This window comes from Corvus brachyrhynchos, unplaced genomic scaffold (genome assembly GCF_000691975.1).
Source record: "Corvus brachyrhynchos isolate BGI_N302 unplaced genomic scaffold, ASM69197v1 scaffold14, whole genome shotgun sequence".
NCBI classification, from domain to species: domain Eukaryota; kingdom Metazoa; phylum Chordata; class Aves; order Passeriformes; family Corvidae; genus Corvus; species Corvus brachyrhynchos.
This window is the reverse complement of record NW_008239110.1, coordinates 3526032-3550202: the sequence shown is the minus strand read 5'-3', so window position 1 is coordinate 3550202 and position 24171 is coordinate 3526032. Positions and strand designations below refer to the sequence as shown.

Genomic DNA, 24171 nt, shown 5'->3' with positions numbered 1-24171 from the left:
GTCACTGGTGTTCAGAGGTAGAAGCGTCCAGTGTGTCCCATGGAAGGAGTTGCAAAGGGCTCTTATCTTATTGAAAGGCAAAAAATCCCACCCCCAACCCCCTTTGCAGAGATCTATTTTTCTTGACATTTATTATTTTTCAGAGAACTGTTTTTACTGCAGTTCAAGCACAGGTGGTTCATAAGTAGCTGATTGGTCACACCAGTTTAATCTGAAGTATTACGGTTCTACTATTTGTACAAGTGACATGCCAGCTGAGTTGTTTCAATAATGAGAACTTAAAAAATGGGGTAAGCACAAGCTTAGATTTATTATCTTTGCTCAGTTGAAATGGAGCTTGACCATTAATGAAATATATTTTTTGTATTTATTATAAAGGTGGTTTTGTGCCAGACTTTTTGCCAAATAAATGTACCTTTAAAGTCATAAACTCAGGCCAGGGAAAGTTACTCTTCAAGATTGTGAAAACAGGTTTTATCTAAGAAATTGCTAATGCTGAAAAATTACTTTAGCTTTTTACCGAAAGTGGGTGTTCAGGGTAGGATTTATTTCTTTTTTTCGTGTTATTTCCATTTCCTTTTACTACCACAGCTTAATTATCTAAATAAGAAAGGTATTTTTTTTTCACTCTGCATTATGTGAAGGAATTATTACAAAATCAATATTCTCTCTTTTCCTGTAATGTTTTCTTGTTTTTAGAATTGTACAAGGTAAGTCTACTGAATATAAGTATGCATGTTTTTAGATAAATTACATTTTTCACATTCAGAATATTGGATCGTTAATTCCAAAGTTGATCTTAGTGCATATTTCAGTTGCGTATTTTCCAAACAGCAATTGATGGTTGAAGCACATGGAATAATTTAAAAAAACATTTTGCATTTTATTGAAATCCTTTCATTTATCCAATGAATTATACTCAGAAATTGCTCTGAGGAGAGTTTACAAGTTCTGTAATCATTAGTCCCAATTTAAGACAAGGAAAATCATGTAGGTCAAGGTACATGATTTAATGGCTGGTAGTGTATATTAGGGATTACAGTCTGTCTTCATATTTCAGGGAGGGGGGTCCAAAGAAGGTTGAATATGTGCAATAACAGGTGAACAAAAATACTGAAGTTAAGATTCAACACTGATGACAATCTTAAAGCCTACAAGCTCTGGCTTAATTTTCTTCAATATGTGAGTTAATGGTATTTTATCATTATTTTAGAGTCCCAGATGCTATATGTAAAATTTCTGCATCAAATTGTTTGATTATTTCACTTACCCTTAAATGAAGCTTTTAAAATTCATTAAAGTAAAATTCTAGGAATAAATAATATTGCTTTGGCTAAAAGCAAGCAAAAACACGTGCTTCATGCCAAACCAGCAGTTTATTGTCCATCTTGTATAAAATTATCATATTTTCCATTAAGAAAATCCTGTTTCTTAGTAGAGATAGTTTATTAAAACTTCATCAAAAGGTCTACTGATATGATGTGCAAGCTGTAAAGTGGTATTCTGATTTTAAAATTCACCTGTAATCCTGTAATCTCACGTTGTAGAAATTCAAACATGCTCTGTGGCTGGCTACTAATTCACCTCTGAAAGACACTTGCTGTGCTTGAATATAATTCATTGAATGTAATATTTTTAAACATGTGCCTCACTTGACTTCAGCTTTCACTGCAGATAGATGTGACTATATGATTTCCTGAATGCTAAGAAGTTCTTTTTTCTTTCAGCAATGGAGAACATCTTCCTGTTATGATAAATCAAAAAGTATTTTGAAAAAAAACTTACTTTATTGATATCGCCTTTAATACTAGAAATGGTACCATAACATTTTTCTGGTTTCATGAAACCTTTCTATTATTCTAATATTCCTTTGCCAGTAAGATGGGGTTTTTTGTTCAATAGGATCACTGATTATAATTAATGCCTGATTACTAACCTTATTTATTTTGGGGAACACCTTTAAAACAAAAAAAATATTTAAATAATTTAGAGGAAAAGAAACCTGATATGGTAATGTCAAATAGATTTGATATGGTATTTAAAATATAGGTACACTGCAGGGATAGCAAGGCTTTATGAATATTGTAGTACAACTTTGAATTATTTCCATAATGAAATGTGAAAGTCTGAATTTCTTGATTTAACATGGCAAGTGGATGTCCCAGCTCCAGTGAGGCAGAGTTCTTAGGAGCACAGCTTGGGAGGATCAGCAATTATGACCACTCTCCAATAACCAGGAGTTTGACAAGTTGAAAACTTTGCATCACTGTAGAAAATTAGTAATGAAGTAGGTAGATATAAAGGAATAAATATGTGATTAAGAAATACTTTACAGATAGATAATTTTGCCCAATAATCTGAGATTATTGTTCCAAACATAGTTCCACCTATATCGACTTTCTCCAAATAGGAGAGTATTTTTGCATCTCTGAACTCTGTATCAAAATAAATAAAGCAGGTTTCCCAGAATATCAGAATAAGAGCTTAAGCTAGTGCTGAAACAAGAGAGAAAAGAATGTACTATCTCAGAAGAGGTATACTGAGCATAAAGATTTCCTCTTTTAAAGTAGTGATAGTAAAAGACAAAAAGAAATTGAATAGTCTTATATTTTTTATAATTACTTTTTTAAAATAATATTTTGAAATGCAGTGGTACTTGCCAGTAAGGATTGTGGTTTACCCTTAGAATTTGAAAACTGTGATTTTTGACTCACCAAAAAGGTGTTTGGTACTATTACAGTCTTTGAAAGGACCTATCTCTTACCACAGCATGAGAAATTGAAACTATTTTCTCTGAAGCATCTCTGTGTTAGGTGGGTGTGACTTCTCTGTAGTCTGTCATCCATTCTCGATCCAACGTTATCATAGACTTAAAAAAGACAGTAATATATACATTTTTGATAGTTAAACATATAAACTACATCTATATTTAAAACATATATATATACACACATGTATAAAAACATATATACAACATGTATATGGCGTATAGATATATACATTTCCCATTAATGCAGAGTTGATTATTAAAGTAAGAGAGGCTTTTTAATAGACCACTGTTTTATATATCCTTCTCCTTGCCTCCCTCAGCTTGTCAGATTTCTACTATTTTATTTTTATGAAAGATCTGTATGCAAAGAAGATAGTCAAGCCAATCTCTGTCTCTATAAGAGATGTATGTAGGATGCAAAAAAAGAGGGGATGATGAATAATTGGAGGTAGATGAGAACTGAAGCATGATCTTATGTCAGATTCTATGAAGAGCAAAAGGCGGCTTTCACTGAGCAGCAGCCTGCACTTACTGGAACAATATGTGTCTATCCACCATTGTGGAGGTAATGACACAGTTCACCTCTTTTGGGATGGGGAGGAAGGAAGGTAAAGGAAGCACGTACATCACATCTCACATGAGTTTTGGAGCTAGGCATTATATAATTGATCAGATGTAAGCCTGTATTTTCTCAAACTACATCCTCCTTCGCCTATTTATATGATGTGGCTTTTATTTTTAGTATGATGATGTGGATCAAATTACTGTAATGTGACCATTTAAAAACAGACTGGATTTATACAAATTGGAAGGATTTTCACCAGAAAAGTATAATGAAAACAGGCTTTTTTTATTGTCCCATAAGAATGGGGAAGTATTGTAAATCCTGTCTTAAAATGTTGGTTTACCAGGATTACTGACTTGCACCCACAGGTCTTTCCAGATTGTACAGTATGTCCCTGATTTAAAAAAGCAACCAGCACAGCAGTTTGCAATGTAACTTCTTTCTTATTCCAAAATAGTGTTCTCTCTCTACCTCTGCTGTAAACCTGTCTTTTGGTAGGCTGACAGCAGGTTTATTTGCTTTGGTTTGACACTGGACAAGTTGGATCCTTTTAGAATGAGACTGAAGGTTTCCTTTGCAGCATGTGCTGTGTTAGCTCATCTACACAAATTTTTCAGAGGACTTTTCAATGAAAGACTATCTTTTCTTTTTGGCCAATAGCCTTCTCCTTGCTTTTCAGCTGTAGTATAATACCCTTACCTCCCTTGTAGTGTCTTAAAATTGAGTGCTTAAAATATGATCCAATAATTTCTTCTTTCAGTTGTGTTTGTCCTAGTCGCATATGCAGTTTAGTTCAAGACCTTTCATGGTCTTGTGCTTTTAATATTTTTACGATTATCAAGGCATTTATCTTTTTTCTTTAAAAATCAGTTTCTAAGTGCTGTTAGAATATAGTATATTGTATAATACTGTGTGAATTGTCACATACAGTTGACCACCAAACCACAGCTGCCATGAAAATAGTAAATTTATTTCATTATTTCGCCAGCAAGGCCAGGTGGCAGAGACACAGGGAGACACATCCCTTAGCTCATCCTAGTGGGCAGGGGGGAAAGGAGAATGTAGCATCTCCACCACCAGCCCTGATGTATCAAAGGGCACATTAGCAGTTTACCATGAGGCTGTGCCTTTATGATCTCTCTCCCAGCCGGAGGCTCAAGTATGCCTATGAGAGTGTGTTATCTCAAAACAGGAATTCTTCTCAGAATACTCCTCAAAACAGGCAGAGGATGAACAGCACTAGGCATAATAAATGGAGTTTTCCACACCAGCATTCTTAGCAGTCCCAGCTGCAAGGTCACTTCTAGCAAAACTGTTACGTCCTTGCTAAATCTTCCGGTTTGAACCCTTTTGTCCCAACAAATACTTTATAGATTTACTTATTTTGGTGTTAGCTTATATATTTACATAGTCATAATAAGACCCTTTTAACATCTGATAAGTTTGATGGTTTTGTTACATGAACAAACCACGTTTAAGACACTGGAGATGTTGAGAGGGGCAAGGATGCTATGAAAATGTGGTAAATATGCTCTTTGTTGTGTCACTCTGGGCTGTGTTTTTATGTACATTTTTATTTTCAAGGGCTTGATATTAATGACCACAGGGAAAACCCACTAATAAATGTAGATAAAACCAGAAAAAATCCTTGTGAATATAAAATAATGTTTTCAAATGTCCTTTCATTGGTGAGTTTGTAATTGAAGCTTTAACAAACCTTCTCATTCAGAGAGACTTTGTTTATTCTAAGTACTAGTAAAGTTATTAATGTACAACCTTTTTATTTTTTTTTAAAGAGCTCTGTAAAATCTTGAGTTCTCTCTTCTTGGGTAGAGAAGTTCAAAGAGAAGAGCAATTAATTAATATGGCTCAAAGTATGATAGGGACATCTGTACCGATAAATATAGAGAACTTCATTTCTTTTAGTCTGTTCTTTAAACTAGCATGGCTGTGCATAATATACTAAGCAAAAATTGCTTTAAAATATTTAGTAGATACTGTCTTACAAGAGTTATATATTCTTATAGTTGTTTAGGTTGCTCCTTTTCATGCAAGTAGTAAATATGAATAGGGAAATGGACTTTTTAGTATTAACATGAGATAAAATTGACTGCATCTGATTTGGATAAAATGATAAGCCTGTTTCATTTTCTGCACAGCTGCCAAGTGTGTGTATATTGTGTAGTGCTGCCTCTGAAATAGTTGAAAATCTGATGGGAACACTTACAAAGGCAAGCCAGTAAAGGGCACCAGCTGCTGAAAAACACCTGCTGAGCCACTGTGGGAATAGATGCATCTGCCTGTACCTAGGAGTAATCTAACAAAGTACCTGCTTTTACCTGCCAGGATTTTAATTTGTGTAAAGATTCATCCAATAAAACTGGTTCTGAATACTTAAAGAAAGAAAGAAAAAAAGGGCTGGGTTGGTTTGGTTTTTTTTTTTGGGCAGAAGAGCACCAGTTCTGAGCAACCTCCTCATTCTTACAACTAGTTTAAGCTCTTCTTTTAATAAAATACAAATCCAGATTTGGTAGCCAGAACTCTCAGCTACACTGTGTGTAGTGTCTTACTAAAGGATGCAGCCAGTCTGGAGGAGATTATGCTACCAAAGAGCAGGTTTTCGGGTTTTCTTTGGTTTAGTTTGAGAGATGTATCTCAGGGGCTTTTGTGAGAGTATATGTTCCCTTTTCCACTGTAGCATATTTGATTCACTGTTGATGGTAGTGCACAAACAAAAATAAATTTTACCATCAGAAGTAATTATACAAATTTTCCAAACAGCTTTTAAAACTGTTGTACTTTTTGTCATCTGGTACTTAAACTTTTATTGTTCCCACACATTGGTGACCCTGTCAAACAAGTTCATCATCCCTCACCTACCTTTTATTTTCCTGTGGTAGGAAAACTTCTGTGAATGCTGCTAGTTTAGCTGTGATTCATGAGAACAAAATAGCTGTGTTCTTGTAGGAAAAAATACTGACTATGCTTGTAGCCTTTTATTGTAAAATTTAGGGAAAAGTCATCTAATATCCATGCTGTAAAACAGGTCTGCCATCTTGGGTAGCAGAAGTGTGAAATTAAGTGAAATAGAGAAGAAAATTGAGGTGTAGAGAGATTATGACAGCAGTAGTTAATCCTCTGGGAATATTCTTCTGTTTGCCATTCTTTCATTTTTACTTGATGTGTTAAAATTATTACTAATTTCAGCTATAATTACCTTGCTGAGCATTCTGATAGTTTTTCTGGTTTTTGTTAGGTTTAGTAGGAAAAAGTAGTTTGTCGTGTTAAGGTAAGCTAAAGTAAATAGTTTGAAAACATTATCCTGAAGTGCCTTCTACATTAACAGATTAAATATTTGCTTCTACATGAGCAGTTAGAACTAATGCCTTTGCATGCATAAAATAGTACTGAATTAATTAGGGGTCATTTAAAAATAAAATACTGAAAGAGATCTGTGCTTCAAAACTATGCAGTAATATGAAATGTTGTTGCCCTACTCTTACAGGGTTCCTTGCTTTCAAGGAAGATAATATTTAGGCTCCACATTGTGAAGTTCAGATGACTGTAACTTGGGTGACTTCTATGTATTAAATTTTGTAGAGTAAACCCAATGACCAGTAAAAATCCAGGAAGCATTTCAGGTAGACATGTTCTTCCACAGTGCAGCCACATGTAGCTCAAAAGAAATCCAGCTTCTGGTTCACAGCATTCTTTTCCCCTTGCATTTAATCACAATAATATTTGAAATCCAATTATGTCTACCTGGTGACTTTGCAGCTGTTACATGTTTTTTGGCCTCATTAAATGATCATAACAAGTGAAATATTTAAATTGAGAAAGCAACTGTTAAGTGTTAATTTTTCATTCTTTAGGGGATCACATGTATGTCATTGACATGAATATGGACTTTTGTATTAAGCACATGCAGAAATCTGTAAAGTTTTTAATTAAAACAACTCAAAGTAGTTTTAGTTGTTTTGGTAATTAGGACTGGAGAATGAATAACATGCTTCTGCTGCATCCTGTTTAGGGAATAGCCACTTCTCAGTGGAATTTCATAGTAAAAGTGTGAAAGAATGCAGTAGTCTGCTATACTTTGATAGCATCCCTGAAGGCAGACTTTCATTCTTAGGAGTATTCAGTCTTCATTTAAGGTGAAATACAGGATAGTATTTTAAATTCTAATTCAAATTATACCAAAGACCAAAATTGTTTTTAATTTTTAAGAAATGTAATTTCAAAGTGAGAATTTTCAAAGTTGAGGGAGGTATATGCTAGTTCTGAAATGCTGCAACATTTAAAATATTAACTCTTACTCAAAATATTTTAGAGACGTTATAGTTCATCTGATTTTAATGTTTGTCTTTAAATAGGACAAGTTTTGATATGCTCCTTAAGACATGAATCTTTTATCTTAGATAAGAATGGGCTGTGTCTTTCAGTGGTAGAAATGGGACTGAGATGGTTCATCAAGGGATTCACTTAGAAATCACCAAATAATTTTAAATGTTTTAAAAAGATTTTAGGACAGAGGAGCTCTATGACTAAAAGATTGACTTTATAACTGATAGGCTATTCAGCTCAGACTTACAGTTTCCATTGACCTCAAAATCACACAATAAATGCTAATACAGTGAAACTTGTAAACTTTTTGAAGACCAGTTGTTTGAGTCAGCAGAACAACAAGGAGCAAAAACTAATGTAAAGTCTCTTTAAGCGGGAAATAGATTTTGTGTGTGGTTTGTATCTTTTTACAACAGAACAATTTTTCTGAATTTTAATTGGAAAATTGAAATTATCCTACTACTTAATCTTTCAGTTAGAATATTGGAACCAGACGCATCAAATAAGAGTGGAGTTATTTTTAGTTTTTATACTAATAAATAAGTATGCTTTGTATAATAATAGCTTCTTGGGAATTTATGAGGAGAACTAAGAAATTTTCATTTGCAGTGAACAAAATATAGAGGAAGATGATTTTATTTAGTCATTCATAGGAATTACTTATCATAAAACATAATATAATGAAGGAAACTTACTTGCAAATATTCCTTCTTCTCTCCTATGTTCCCTGAATCTGAAAAGAGTGGACATATTTTCTCTGAGTCATCTGAGACTATGTCAGAGATAATTTTCTGTGTTCTTGATTATACTTCTGCTTGCTTTGGATGCGTGTGGACCTTTGTCCTTCTGGACCTCTAAATTTGAGACTGTCTTCCTGCTGTGCATATCCCTTACATGGAGACATTTTGGCATGTTGGCACATGTATCATCTAGGCTAAATAAGAATATGTCTCTCAAATTTCACATCAATAATTTGACTACTTGAGAATAAAAAAAGATGTTTGCATATTAATAACTACTGTAGCAGCAAAACTGTTGAGACAACTGAGAGGAGACCTCATCAATGTCTATAAGTATCTGAAGGGAGGGTGTCAAGAGGATGGAGCCAGGCTCATCTTGGTGGTGCCAGTCAATAGGACAAGAGGCAACAGGTAGAAATTGATGCACAAGTTCCACCTGAATATCAGGAAGAACTACTTTACTCTCCAGGTGGCTGAGCACTGGAACAGATTATCCTGAGAGGCTGGGGATTGCTCCTTGCTGGAAATATTTGAGAACCATCTGGACACAATCCAGTGCCATGTGTTCTAGGATGGCCCTGCCTGAGCAGGGAGGTTGGCCCAGATGACCCACTGTGGTCCCTTCCAACCTGACCCATTCTGTGATTCTTTAAAAACAAAATATCTGGTCCAGGTGTAACCTACAGCAGTACGTGGGAAAGCTTTGTTAAATCTGTACTGTTGTTTGCAAGGTAGGAGCTACCTTCTTCATCAGCTTTTCAGGCTTTGTGAATCTGTAGTTTTCAGTGTATTAATTTTCCATTAGTCCTGAAATTATTAATTCCTGAGAATTGCTGAATGCAAATGCCTGGATGCAGTCCTTCAGAAAGTTTTGTGTCTTTATCCTGACCCATACCTCAGTCATTCACATAAGTCTGTGTGGAATGGGAGGGTTAGGACTTTGATCCCTTTTATCTGATACCTTGTCTCTTCCTCATTGTCACTACTTTTGCGGTTTGGCCAAAAACTATCTGCTATTTTCTGTCAGTATTCTCCATTTCCACTGAATTTTCCAGTTATCTGCATAGACTAGTTGCAGTAGCCACATCGTTTTTGAGGTGAATTTATGCCCTCATCAACACAACTTTTTGCTTAGAATTTTTTTTTTTTTAATGTTAGTAGTGACATTCTCTCAAAACTGCAACAAGAATATGGAAGAAAAAGAATACGTTTCTCTTGATATGATGCAGTTGTTTCAAAATTCTTCCAATTAGTTCATAAATGGTGATTCATACAAGAATTCAACTTCCAAAAAGTAATTTTTACGTAGTTTCATATCCATATCTCTTTACTTGGGAAAAGTTAGCTGAAGCCATTTTATATTGGTTAGAAAAAAGGACTCCAGTTTTTATGCTGCATGTTGGTAGCCTAACCTTTTTTTTACACCAATGGCCAGAACGTATGCAGTTGTTTTCTCAATGCCTCATTGTCTTTCCTTATAATTTGTTGGGTTTCTTCCTTTGCTTTTCAGTGTCTATATTCTTGAACAACTGGGAAAGGTTTTTCTGTATTAACTCTTTGATTGCAGTTGCTTTTGAGTCAGTGTGCACCTAACAGTGATGTTTTTTTCCTCTTAGAGATGCACTGTGTTTTCCCAGGGGAGTAAATTATGAGAGCAGTATGCCATAAACAGAGCTAGGAGTCTCTTTCAGTTGTATTAAAGTATAAGAAATTATGAGAGTGTTCTCTGAATTGGAAAAACTCCAACAAAACCTGAAGAATAGACTGTAGCATATAATCATCATCAGTTTCCTCATTGCTCCATCTAGAAAAGTCGGGGAGATAGTGATAGTGGAGATGTAAATAGATAGCAGTCCAGGACATCTAAAATATTTTTTAAAAAATCTGTAGATATTTTGAATGTAGATTTTAAATATTTTTTTTTAAATTTGTACAATTTTTTGTTTATCACTCTCCCATAGCTTTAGCTTTGCACAGCATTAAGATATTTTGTAATTTTATGAGAAAGAAAACTTTTTTTTTGTTATATTTAATATGGATGAAATGTGATCAAATTAAACCCAAATCCTTCTATCCTCATAAGATTTTAACTCCCGAGGTTATTAGGAAATGCCACAACTGTTGCCAATTTTCCTTCAGCTGCATTAGTTCAAGGTAATTTCTGTGTGTAATTTACAAATGGCATCAGACAGCTCCAAGAGGAGGCTGTGTTCTGATCTCCATTTCATTGCTATAATCTGGAATAATTCTCTTGACATTGGATACTTTTGAGTTTGCAGCAGTGACACTGAAATCAGAATCTCTCCTGTGTGTCTGTTTGGATGCCAAAACTTATGTACGTTTGCTGTAGAAATAGTTGCTTTTATGGAAAAATCTTTCTGAAACACTTTGTTATCCATTTCCTCAAGTGAAATCACCAGAGGGTATAATCACTCTGTCTATAATCTTTTGTCATATTGTAACTAGGTTGATGAACACAGCACAGTTCTCCCAGTGAGGGGAGGAGATCCCCCAAGCTTTCAGTTTTTTAACTCAGAGCAGTGAAAGCCTTATAGCGCCACAGTGCTGTCCTGTCATTTCCTTCAAACTGATTTGGCATACGTACATGCAGACATCTTTGGATTTAATCTATACATTGAACCCAAGAATATTTCTCAATGTTGTCTTTTTAGTAGAAGAATAAGTGGTTGAATAATTCAGAATTCTGTAGAAAAGGTATGACTGCTGCAGTTTTTTGTATAGTGTCGTTCATCAAGAGAATAGTTTATATATACAGTTGGTGACAATGTAACTATAGATTTACAAGGATTTTTGTTGAAATTGCTTCAGGCATGTAAACTCTTAGCTGCCATATATGAAGGTAAATATTTTCCCTAAAACCTCTTGATTTTGAATAGATCTTTCTTCAAGAGAGCAGAAGGCAGGACTGATTACAAACAAACAAACAAACCAAAAAAAACTAAACAAAACCGTGAGCACACAAAACCACAGATGAAGGCTTTTTATTCTTTGACTTATTTTTGGTTTTCACTGGCTCTTTTTTTCAAGGAGGGCCTATGTTTCCACAGTTGGTAGGAGATTGTTATACTCCTAGATTTTGCTGCAATTTGTTTTTAAATGGAACTGTTCTGGACTTCTCTGGATGGACTCTGGATCTTCTTAAGTGAAAGTTTGATTCTTGAACAGCACTCACTGTTATGTCCAGAATTTTGACATTTCTGAGAAATGAGTAATTCAATAAAACTCTCAGTGTTTGGCAAACATGAAGTCTGAAAGGTCTGGAATGTTTAATCACGATTTAGAAGCAGTATTCCAAAAAAACCCAAAACCATAATAATTTTCATCGTTTTTGTGCTATGGTAACTTTGAGCAGAGCTGATCCTTTAATATAGAATGAATATATTAATTTTTTTTTTTCTCTCAGGATACTTTTTTAAATCTAGTGAACTCTGTCAGAATCTAGGAGAATTTTGCAGTATTTGTTTTGAGTTTAATGTCACTAATATAACTTGAAAGTATGCACATTTCCCTGGTTTCTGATGGCTACTGCTACTTAAATACCTACTGCATTAACCAGTGAATGTGGTGATAATTTTAAAATAAAAGGCTCTGTGGTTTTCTAAAAGATGATGTTTAATTCCAATTAAGAATATATTCAAAGAAATCTTATATGGGCTGTGATTCTCTGTTCTATAAGACGTCAGAGTATAATTTTACCCTTATGGTTCATTATTTGTCATTTCTAGGAATTCTTCTGACTTTTAAATCTAATTAAAGGACTGGAACATCTTTTGTGTGTGTGGACAGTGTGACAGAGGTAGAAAGGAGGAGGCTTGGAGAGTCTGACAAATGTGTATAAATACGTGATGTGAGAATGATTAACAAAGAGGGAGCCAGACTCTCAACAGTGGTGCCCAGTGGCAGCACCAGAGGAGATGGGCACAAATTAAGGCACATGAAATTTCATCTGAACACAGGAGAGTAATTTTTTACTCTGAAGTGGTTAAATACTGGTACACGTTGCTGAGAAAGGTTGTGGAGTCCCCATCCTTGTTGATAGTTGAAACACAACTGCGTAGGTGTAAGTGGCCCTGCTTTGAGCAGAGGGGCTGAACTGGATATTTCTAAGTGAAATGATTCTGTGATCTGTGGTTGCTGCTAATAGTGACCTGAATAGCCCATACCATGCAAGAATTGCTTTCAGTTTAGTCCAGTCACTTGTAGCAGGTACAGTGTTGAAATAAGCTGCTGGTTCTCTGGTGCCCTTTGTTATTTGCATGTCTAATGTGTTTTACTCCAAGCTTCCTTTATAGCACATAAATCTTCAGGTACTACACTCTGAATGAAATATAATTTGTACTTACTTGAAGAAATTGTAATGCTGATTATGGCCCAAAGCCAATCATAAGCTCTATTTGGTTCGCTTGTATAATTTTCGTATCTTTGTGTATGCTACTTGTTCCTGCAAAAATTGTTCCCCTAAGTCCAGTGAATCTCACTGATATGATTTGGTGCTAAATGGAGCAGATCCAAACATCATGCAGTTTTTCTTTTGCGTGTTATGAGCCTTTGCTTAAAATGTATACGCGCACTTTGAAAGAAAACGTTTCAGTCTTTGGGGCAGGTAGGAAATTATATTTTCAAATAGTACTCCTAAGATAACATAAAAATAATTTTACCTTTATGCTATTTATGTAGTTATATTTTTATTTATATCTGTTCCTAAATCTCACAAGCTACCACTTTTTCATGGAAGTAGCAGAATATGAAAAGTATCATCAGGAGAGGGAAGCTGTGGAAGTCCCCAGGTATAACATACATATTTATTTCTGAGTGTACCTTCAGTAACAAAATAGGATTTACGCTGGCACAGAAGTGCTTTAAGTATATAGATGCATAATTAGAAAGCAAGGGGGGACTACTAAATATTCATAATTTAGAAGGATAACGGGAATGTATTTATTAAAATGTGTATGTGTATATATATACATATAAAAACATATGTTTGTGTGCGTATATGACTGTATATGCATTGATATGTGTTTTAACCAGCAACATTCCAGAGGACAGCAAAGGGGAAAGATGACCTAGAGATTATTTACGTATCAGAACAAGGGACATCAGAGTTTTCGCATCCTGAATTTCATGGTTTTTATGTAAAAAGCATGGATTAGTCATACTATTAGCAGTAAGATCAATCATCTCTTTAACTGAAAGTGTAGAACAGCTGACTGCAGAATGGGATTTGTTGCACCTGAGATATATAAGATACTTTGAATAAAATAGTACTACATTAAAATTAAGCTAATGAGTGGGGAAAATGCTGAAAGCTCAGCTTTGGCTTAGGGGTGCAATGGATTATCGCTAAGATAAATGGGTAGTAATCTTATTACTTTGTTATAATATGACAGAAGAAGTCATCATTATGGAACATTTCTACAAGGTCTTGGTAATGAATTGCGTGACTAAAACTCTGTCTAAAGTGCTGAAGGTCTGTGCTATTTAGAGCAGACACTGCCACTACTGTGTTGCTAAAGCAGTTGTGTTTCTGAGCTGTAGCTTGCCTGCAGACTGAACCGTATGGACTCGTTTATGAATATTACTTTTATGACTTAAACAAATTTGTCCTATTTTTAAATTGCTGTTAGAGCACCAACACACAAATATCTTTCTGATGAAATTTCTGATTTAGAATATCCTGATTAGGTGTAATCTCATTTATTCATAAATGCATTAGTTGTAACAATAAATTCCATAGGAAAGAATTGGAAAGCTTACTGAAGTAAAATCAGGGGGTTTATTCATTCACGTCACAGCTGCTTTGAGTATCATCTGGTTTGTGGAAAGAGTTGCTTCTCAGTGGCTTTTCACATTGATTCATGCTTGTGTAAAAATGGCATCATCTTAGGCTTGAAATCCTGTTAGTTGAGAGTAACACTCAGATTGTATTCTGTTCAAACTTCCTATGGTTTGTGTTGAATTGTAGGGATAAATCAGCTGTAGAATAGAAGGCTAAAAAATGTTTCATCTCATTCATTTTCAGTAAAAAACACTTTCTGCCATCCTGTGGCTGCCAGACCTTTAAGCAAGAAGGGATTTCACTGGTTTATCTGAAAGAGTTGGTCTGTAGAAGCCTTGGCTGATGTTTATGTGCCAGAGGGGAAAAAAATTGTTTTCCATTTTTAAAATATGTAGTTTTTGCAAATCAATTTAGGAAAACACCTTTTTCAAGCTGTGGACTTCTGTGCATACTATTGCATTTCTGTATGCTGCCTTACTGTTTTTAAGAGCAAAACTACTGGGTTTGGATTATGCACTGTTTGGAATAAAATGGAATGTAGAGGAAAGATAATATTTTTTCAATTAATGGGCAGTTGGTTGGAAGATATCATAGGATATTTTTTTTCCTCTGGAGTTACTTTCTCTTGTAGCTTTTTAAATCCTTAATATATTCCTGCAGAGTCAACTTTCAAAGAATATTATTCATTGACTGTTTTGTGATTCTGAATGTTGTATATTGATTTGTGAATGCCAGCTTGAAAATTAATTAGTGTGTTGAATGAAAAACTAGGTTCTGGTTCAGAATACCATTATTTTAAAAAAGTGCTGCTAGTTCTTAACCAGGCTTTTATGGTTTTTCTGTTTTGTGGGGTTTTTTTGTTAATCTTTATTCTGCTCTTAATATTCCTGTTTCAATAGGCTTAGCATCTTTCCAGAAAACAAGCCAAAGTTAATTTTTCTAACTTGCTGTACTGGTTCCTCTGTTTTTTCTAGAACATTTGTTTGTTTATCGCTACTTACCAAGTCAGTGTTAATCCATGGTGTTACTATTTTCCAATAGGAAAGGAGACAGGAAATTATTTTTGTTTTTCTAAATACGTATTTAATTTTGCTTACAATTGCGTTTCCTTTGGCTGTAGTATATATAATTTCTACCAAATGTAAAGGAAAAAGATGTTTTATACTCCACACTTAGAGTTGGAGCTGGAACAGCATATTCTTACAAGCAGTAGTTTAAGATAACTTAAGGACATATTTAAGGGTGTTAATAATCACACAGCTGTATGGTGACCTCTATGTGTAAAGCCAAACATATCCAACTGTGTGACTGTGGAAAATTCCTGTCATCCGTTTCTGAAGATACTTAGGCTGGACTTCATTTAGACAGCAATGTTCCTGCTTTTGTTTAAAAACTGCTTCTTTAAATAATACACATATTGTGTAATGTAGTGTTTTATTAGTAATCACCAGTTGTACTTGGGAGTTTCTCTCTGTAGATCCTTTGTTATAAACACTGTGAATGGTGTTTATCAGTGTGAACTTTATGCAGTGTTTATAGCACCTTCTAAAAGCATCTTGATGGAATAGGAGGGAAAAGAAAAATATACCAATTACAAAGATCTGTCAAGAAATTTCAAAATGAAGTAACAGGCAAATTAGAAACCTAAAATGACTAAGGAGGTCATACAAATAGCTGATTGAACCCTGATAGCAGCAGGTTCAGTCAACAGGTCTCCAGGAAAACCATTAATACTTGATATGAGTCTCATTCATGAAGATGAAATGAATTTTGAAGACAACACACGAAGTACACATTATGTGTACAAAACACGGTACAAAACAAATAAGCTTTCCTCCTGCAGTGTTGCAAGCAGAATAAACTGTGCAAGAACAGTAACAGTGAAAACGCTTGTAATACTGAAATTCAGCCACTAAAAAATTGAAGGAACTTGGTGAAAGGTGCATTTGTTACTTGCATTAGATACTTTCTTTTCCTTCACCAAAGACAACAGTTTTAAATAGAAATTTGGATATATCAGAGATTTGTAAATGCTATAAATACAAATGCAATTCAAGTACTTGCTTTTTTGGTGTGGCACAGGAAGTTTTCAACCTGAAAGCTTTCCTAAGACAAAGGTACTGTTAAACTGAAAAGGGCGTTTTTCAAAAAGAAATAGTGTGTTGATTGCATGGCATTTCATTGACTTCTATATCAATGAATGTTGTTTTTTCATGTTCAAAGTCATCTAAAATAAAACTGCAGTTGGTTAGTCATTAAGTACATCATTCCTATAGATTTAAGAGTAGAGAATTTTCATTTATTGTGAAAATGGTCTATTAATCTGAATTTGTAATTTGTGTCTGTAGCCCCTCACGAGGCTACTACAAGAAAGCTGCAGCACAATGATAGACTTAGTGTTGTTTGTTGCAAAATTAAGTGAATTATTTGATGTAAATAGCTGATGAAGCCCTCATTCCTAAGCTTGAATTACTTGAGTTAGTAATAAATTGAGTCCTGCTCAAATAATTTGCTTAGTATTGGAAAGAATTGGAAAGACTATGTGGCGTTGGAGAGAGTTTTTACCATAGAAAATAACTGTAAATTAATTAAAGCACCCAGAATAATGGAAAAGGAGATCTTCAGAAGATGCTTTGAGGCCTGTTCTTTACTATACTTTTGTTGTTTCCTACAAGTAAAGTAAAAATTATAATCTTCAAATATATCAGTAAGATGCTTTTCATTCTTTGTAGTAGAAACATTGCAGATAATTAAATCTGTAGAAAGAAAGTAATTACGTATTCTGCAGTCTATTTTAAACATCTGTAAAAAATAACTAAGAAAAAGTAAGTTTATTAAAAATTAATTTTATATTTTAAGGGCTGTTCTTCAGTTGCAAAGGTTTTACAATCTTCAAATGCAGCAATTGCCACTGTCTGTGTACCGTGGTTCTTTCCTGGTAAAAATACAATTTTTCAGAGAGACAAGAGGAGCAAAGTATTACTGTAATTGATGATTTGTACTTTATAAGATTTAAACATGCATTAAACTATAATAAGCATAATTTCCTGTATTAACGATAAAATTTATTTTTTTAAAACATTCTCTAAGTTTGTTTTGGACTACACATGCAAGTGTTATGTTCCTTGTGGTGGCTGCAGCTTGTTGTAAATATTGTTGGAGAAAGGTCTGAACATGAACAATTGCAAGATGGAGATTTTCTCAGAAGCAAGAGAAGGTTTTTTACTGAATTTGTGTCTGTGTTTGCTAAATCAACTTTACTGAGTTTCGTTGTATTGCTGCCTCATCTGCCAACAGAGTAATCATAATTTGTCATCTTAGAGATGTGTATTGTTCTTTTCTTATTAATGCTGTTTTACAGATGTTTAATTACTAATTGGTTAATATTTTACTGCATATTAGTTTTGATCACGCTCTTGAGTAAAAAAAATTTAGTGGTGAAATAGTATGAGGCTAAAGATTTTGATTTATTTTAGCAGATGTTATCCTGCTATAATTTGTTTTCTTTATTGATTCACTGTCTGAGGGCTGGGTAGAAGTGGTAGCCTCAGAATAAAAAAACTTGGAATAATAAAAATATTATGACAAGTATCCAAAGGTTTGTTTCCATGAGTTGTTTTTCTTATGATTAATATATGTATAGATGCACAGACACATATACAAACATCTGTGAAAAATCCAAGATATGTGTGTTGTTTGTTTTAACAGATTGGACAACTTGCTTTTAAAGGCATGAAAAGACTAAACCGAATCCAGTCTATAGTTTTCGAGACAGCCTACAACACAAATGAGAACATGCTGATCTGTGCCCCCACTGGAGCTGGGAAGACTAACATTGCCATGCTGACAATCCTTCATGAAATTCGCCAGCATGTCCAGCATGGTGTTATCAAAAAGGATGAGTTCAAGGTAGGAGTTTAATGAACCAAATAACAGCTTTTTAACTTGTAAGGTAAAATCCATTATATGTTATACATGGAATATGAAATCAGGAAGTTCTCAAGGATGTTAGACTTTTCCAAGTTAAAGATAAGGCTAGTTTTGATTTACTTCATTATTGTTAAAGCTATTCTTACTTGTGTTCTAAAAATCTTATTATGTGAATAAAAAGCTATGAAATGCATTTAGCTTTCATGCAGAACCAATTTTCAAAGCGATGAGGCTGTATAAACAAAATCCATTGTCCTTTAAACAGCTGCACACTTATCCACCAAAGATAACTACTTTTCATATATCACTATTAAGATTTTTCACTGTAAGTGCCTGGTATCATATTTCACAATAAATTGTGATTTGTAATGGTTGCCATGAAACAAACAACGTTGTGGGGTTTGCTCATTTATCAAGTGAGTGTTGTTTTGGTGCAGATTGTGTATGTTGCTCCTATGAAAGCTTTGGCAGCCGAAATGACAAATTACTTCAGCAAGCGTCTGGAACCACTCGGCATTACTGTGAAAGAGTTGACTGGTGATATGCAACTGTCAAAAGGCGAAATTCTGCGAACACAGGTATGCTCAATCTTTTAAAATACTGTTCTGTGTGTGTATTTGTACCTTTTCATAGGTACACTGCTCTTCAAGCTCCTTGTAACAGTATTGGTGAAGCAGTTGAAACGTTATGACATCTGTAATTACAGTGGTTATGTACACTGATATAAATTCAGAATTCTTCAATAAAAACCATCTTTGAAAAGTTGAAAGTTTGGTCTGCAAATGGTAAGTTCCAAATAAATCTGAAATGCTGTAACAACATTGTTGCAAATACGTCAAAATAATATTTGCCTTCTTTTTCATTTAAAAAAACCAAACAAAAACTATGTTCCTGTTAATGGCTGATCTTACTTTTCCTCATTTGTCCTTAAAAAATATAAGACATCACTAGGCTAAACATTTGACCACTCATAGAAATGAATAAAATTTGTGGGTTTAGCATCTTTAATAGGATTGCATAAATGGGGATTATTTTGTTTTAGCAGACGCTTTTTGTCATATTAATTTCAGGCAAATGCTGTTTGTGTCAGTGAAATACCATTTTTCCAAACTCTGAAGATGCTTTTCTACCTGTTCTTGCGTACAGTTCCATATGATTACCCTTTCCCCTTCTGCCTGGTCCTAGAAACAAAAAAAAACCTGGTTGTGTTATCAATACGAAGATTTATAATTGTAACTTGTAGTAATTTTTGGTTCAGATGAGTGATATTTTGGCAACCTTAGCTTTGAGATATTTAACATTTTTATGGTGAGTGGAGAGAAAATGCGTCACATGACAAGAAAATATGTCAGTATGTAATTAATAATTAGGAGGACCACTGCAGTAGTAATCCAGTATGAAGTTGTGAATAGCAATTAGAAGATGTATATACATACATGTTTATGCATACAGTCACAATACTGTGGTAACCAATATCAATGAGTGACAGTAAAATCACTGGTACTTTATCAGAGTGACTTTGCAACACCATCTACCTAAAATCTGAGTTTACAAAATAAAAAAACTTTTTGGTAGGAACTTTTAGTAATTGAAATTATTTACATACACCAAATTACCATTTTAAATTGCTTCCTGTTTTCACAGTACTTTTCAGCTAGGGCGCATAATCAAGTAGATCATGGTTTTCATAGAGAGAGATAATGTGTAATCACTGCTGAAACTGATAGTGACAGTAGGAAAACTGCTCTGAATGTAAGGACAAAGCTGGATGAACATAATGAATGTAGAATGGAAAAGTGCTATTTACTCTTGCTCTTCTAGTTAGCAGTATAATTCCTAAAATCTCAGCTCATTGTTAGCACTCTGCTTACATCCAGTAAAAAAGTAAGGAAACAAAAGAAACAAAAATATTTCAGGCTTTATTTAAAAAGTTGTATGTGAAATAGTTTACAAAGCTGAAGTCTAATTACCTACTAATGGGAACTTATTAGTATATGCAGAGTATTAACTTAGAGGAACATAGTAACTTGAGTGTAAGAAGACTCTCTGCTTCACCATGCTCTTTTATTTTAGTCCAAAATGCCACTACTAGCATAATTCTTCATTTTTTTGTGGGGAAGAGGCTAAAGTAGATTTATGTATAAAAATCAAGAAGAAATAAAAAAGGGAGGATGTGGGTAAAATCTTTTTGTTCTTCCTGCCACGGACTCGTCTCATTGCTTTGAAATTAGCTTTTTTTTGTCAGAAATTTACCTTCAAGGGATTTCTACAGTTTCCTATGTATATCATAGCATAGAAACACTAATCTGAGGTGTATTTGTAGTTTCTAAACCTTTGGGGAGAGTGGAGGTGGAATAAAAGTGGTGTCCAGAAGAGGAAAAATTTGTATTTGTGACCCAAAATTCAGTTCCTATATTTTCAAAGAAAGTACACTTAAAGTGTTGATTAATTCTAAGTTTTGCTTCTGCTCAGTTTTGTGTCTTTGCTCTTCAAAACATTGGGAAGGTTAAAAGGAAAAAAATATAAAGGCCAAAAATTCTGGGACAGTGGAATAATTTTTTGTTTTCTCTTTTTTGTCATAGCTAGTCAGTCTTATGATTAATCAGGATTGTAGAAAGTGAGGATGAGAGATGATGCCAATCCAAGAGTTACCAGTGTAATTGCTGCTACTCTTCTTGCAGATTCTGGAGCCCAGCAGTGTGTAATGTTTTATTGCTGCATAACAAAGTACACAGCAAATATGTAGCCTTATTATAAACTGAGGAAAGAGCACTTGCTTGTGCTGGATCTTGCCTATTGCTCTGTATATATATTGTTTTCTATGAAAACTCAAGAGCTTTCTTTGCTCAACTAGGCACTTAAAAACACTTCGTCCAAGCAGGTTTCTTTTACCATTTTTTACCCTATGTTAAATTGATTCTTGCTTCAAAACTTCATTTTACTTGTCAGCCTCTCTAATGCATACATTTCTCAGACAGGAATACTCTGATAGGTGTTGCCTCTTTATTTATAATTTCAGATTTGCTTTGCCAGTCGTTGCTCTGTTTTCTAGCCTTTAGTAGTAGTAGTAGTAACAAAGTACCTTTGTTTAGCAGAAAACCAGTTTTTCCTGTGAGAATTAATGCTACAGCTGGTAGATGCATGCACACAATTTATACACATAGGGTCAATATATATCATATGGGGAATAAAAGGCAGAGTAGGATCATCAGCTGAAGGAGATGCTGGTATTTCACGTTGGATCACTGTTTCAAAAGATCTCAGCTGGTACTTCTGGGCAACTGAAGGCCTGATATCTCCTGTGACAGTTGTCTTCTGCCTGTTTTCTGAGCAATTGTATGTTCACCATCTTTATTTTTGTCCTCAGGTGAATCAAATCAGTCACAATGAAAGATGTAAAAATAAGGTGATTGTCAGGTATTAGTTAAAAGTAGCACTTCAGTGACATTCCTGATAATTTTCTGCTTCCTTTCCATCCTGTTTGCTTCATCCTTCATACTTTGCCTGTGTATATTTAAAGATGTGTATTTTGTAAGTTATTACATGTAGCTATTGTGCTTATCCTGATGAGGAAAAATTGCTTTATCTGACAAATTGGTAACTGTCTCCCTGCTCAGGAATGCACCTTAATATACAGTGGGAGCTACCTCTATTACTTTTTCTGCAAGTATTTTTAAAGGATATAAATGCTAGCCACAAAAAGGTAACAAAGAATTTAAATTTTCATTCCCTTAATGGTGGAATAAAATATTTTAAATATTTTTGAAAGATATTCCAACTAAAAAGGTCTATAGCACATTTTTTTCAGCAATAACTCTCTCTGTGCTTTCCATGCTGTCATTTATACTCATCCAGAAGGTAGCCATGTTTCCATGTTCCTTGCTGCTCCACACCTTTATCGTATTATACATGATATGATTTTACTTCCATGTTATTATTGAATATTCATTAACATTACTGTGGTTCCAACACACTTCATAAGCTTCTAAAATAAGTTATTTCTGATTTTAGCAATAATGAAATTGCCTTAAAAAGAAAAATGAGAATTTTTTTTATTGACCCTTCTTGACCAGTCTTCCAACTGCTCCCCACATCTTATGCAGGGAAAGCCACAGTGACAAGTTTAACATGTGGGATGTGTGTTAAAACTCTGAGACAATTCCCCTTCATAGAATCATAGGAACATAGAATGGTTTGGGTTGAAATGGTCTTTATAGATGATCTAGTTCCAATGCCTCTGCCATGGACAGGGTGCCACTAGTTAGATCAGGTGGCTCAGGGCCCTATCCAGCCTGGCTTTGCACACTTCCAGGGATGGGGCATCTAACCTAAACCTGCCCTTCTTCAGTTTAAAACCATTGGCCTTGTTCTGACACTATCTGCCCATGTAAAAAGTCCCTCTTCCGCCTTTATATTAGTCCCATTAAGGTACTCACAATGAGGTCTCCCCAGCGCCTTCTCTTCAGGCTGAACAAATTCAGCCCTCTCAGCCTGTCGTCACAGGAGAGGTGCTACAGCTCTCTGATCATCTTCCTGGCTCTCCTCTGAACTTTCTCTAACAGGTCCACATCTTTCTTGTGCTCATGTTTTTGTGAAAAGGAGTATGTTTAAGTGTTTGTAACATGTTGCTTTAATGTTTCAGAGAGAGTAGATCCAGGATCTATTACCAAATAATTTGTGTGTGAATAAGTGCTTCACTGTACTTGGGAGCAGGAGAAAATAAACTTAATAAATAAACTTAGCTATTGTACTGGTTCTCTATAAAAGAGTTTATCTTAACTTTGTTAATGCTTTTTTCATAGTCTAAATAAAGATAGATTAGTTTTTCACTTCCTTTTCCTCATTAAAAACAAATCAAGGAAGTTTATTTTCCTACAGCTGATATTTCTCCTATCGACTCCAGTCTAAGCATGTTTGTATACTGACCTACTATGATCTAATCATGTTCATACAGTATTACCTTATACTGCTACCTTATACTTGGACATCACTTAATCCACAATGATATTAAGCATACTTCAGCCAAAACCTATTGTTTGGTAGGTTGATTTTTGGTATGTTCACGTTTAAATGGAAAATATTCGTAAGTAATAACTTGTGGTTATTGCTGGGTAGCATTCAGGATAACATGAAGTGTTTTGTTGGAAGGCAATGGATTTTTCAGATGATTCGTGGACTTTCTCGAGTGTGCATATATATAGCACTACTCAGTCTTTGCTTTAAACAGTCTAGAAAATGATATAACAAAACTTCCAAATCAACTTGTGGGCTTTCAGTTGTCTTTGACCTTGCATTTGCAACAAATATAATATAGTTATAGTTATCTTTTGAAAGTTTGGAGAACACAGCTGGAATTGGAGCAGTATAGATTTATAAGGTAATCACCAAGTCTGAAAGCAGTGCCTTGCCGTGGGCACAGTGTATTGTAAGCTGATGGATAAGTGCCATCATGCCTTAACTTGTGCAAAACAGTGGTAGCCTCTACAGAGTGCAGAAATGCCTTCTGGCCTTAACGCAAAGTTAGTGGGCATCAAAAAACATGTAGAAGATAATTTCTTTTTAATGGTTTATGCATACATAGCAGGATACAAAATTCAGATCTTTGGCATAACGCAGTAAAAGCTTATCAAAGTTTCTTCCATCTTTATAAACTTTAAAAATGGGTTTTGAAAATTACCCTGTTAAATATATTTTATTTTCTTTTTAAGGAAAGTTATTTTGCTGTTTTACTGCCTCTTCAGTTAGTGTGAATATTTCTCACCCTTAAATTAGTACCTCAGCAGTTTGGTATTAGATGCATTTTGGTATAATAGTCAACAACCTGCATTCTGATTCAAGTAAGTACATATAAGCAAGACTGACATTTTGAAGTTGAAATAAGTTTTCTATAATGTCTTTATTTTGTGCCTCAGACCTGCAGTTATAGGCAAAATTACTTTTTTTGGTCTTAGGTCTCTTCTTGTGCTTTGAGGACTGCCAGACTGTCATGAGCCTTGCTTGCTACAGATATGTATTGGTGTTA

At 34.5% G+C, this 24171-nt stretch overlaps 1 protein-coding gene across 1 annotated transcript in view; it reads left to right on the top strand.

Annotated features, from left to right (window-relative positions):
- The window catches only part of ASCC3 (activating signal cointegrator 1 complex subunit 3), a 255062-nt gene that overhangs the window by 49670 nt on the left and 181221 nt on the right, over positions 1-24171 (top strand). The window contains exons 9-10 of the mRNA XM_008637741.2: positions 17928-18128; positions 18587-18727. Coding sequence (XP_008635963.1) covers positions 17928-18128; positions 18587-18727 — 342 coding nt within the window. The remainder of the gene's footprint in view (positions 1-17927; positions 18129-18586; positions 18728-24171) is intronic.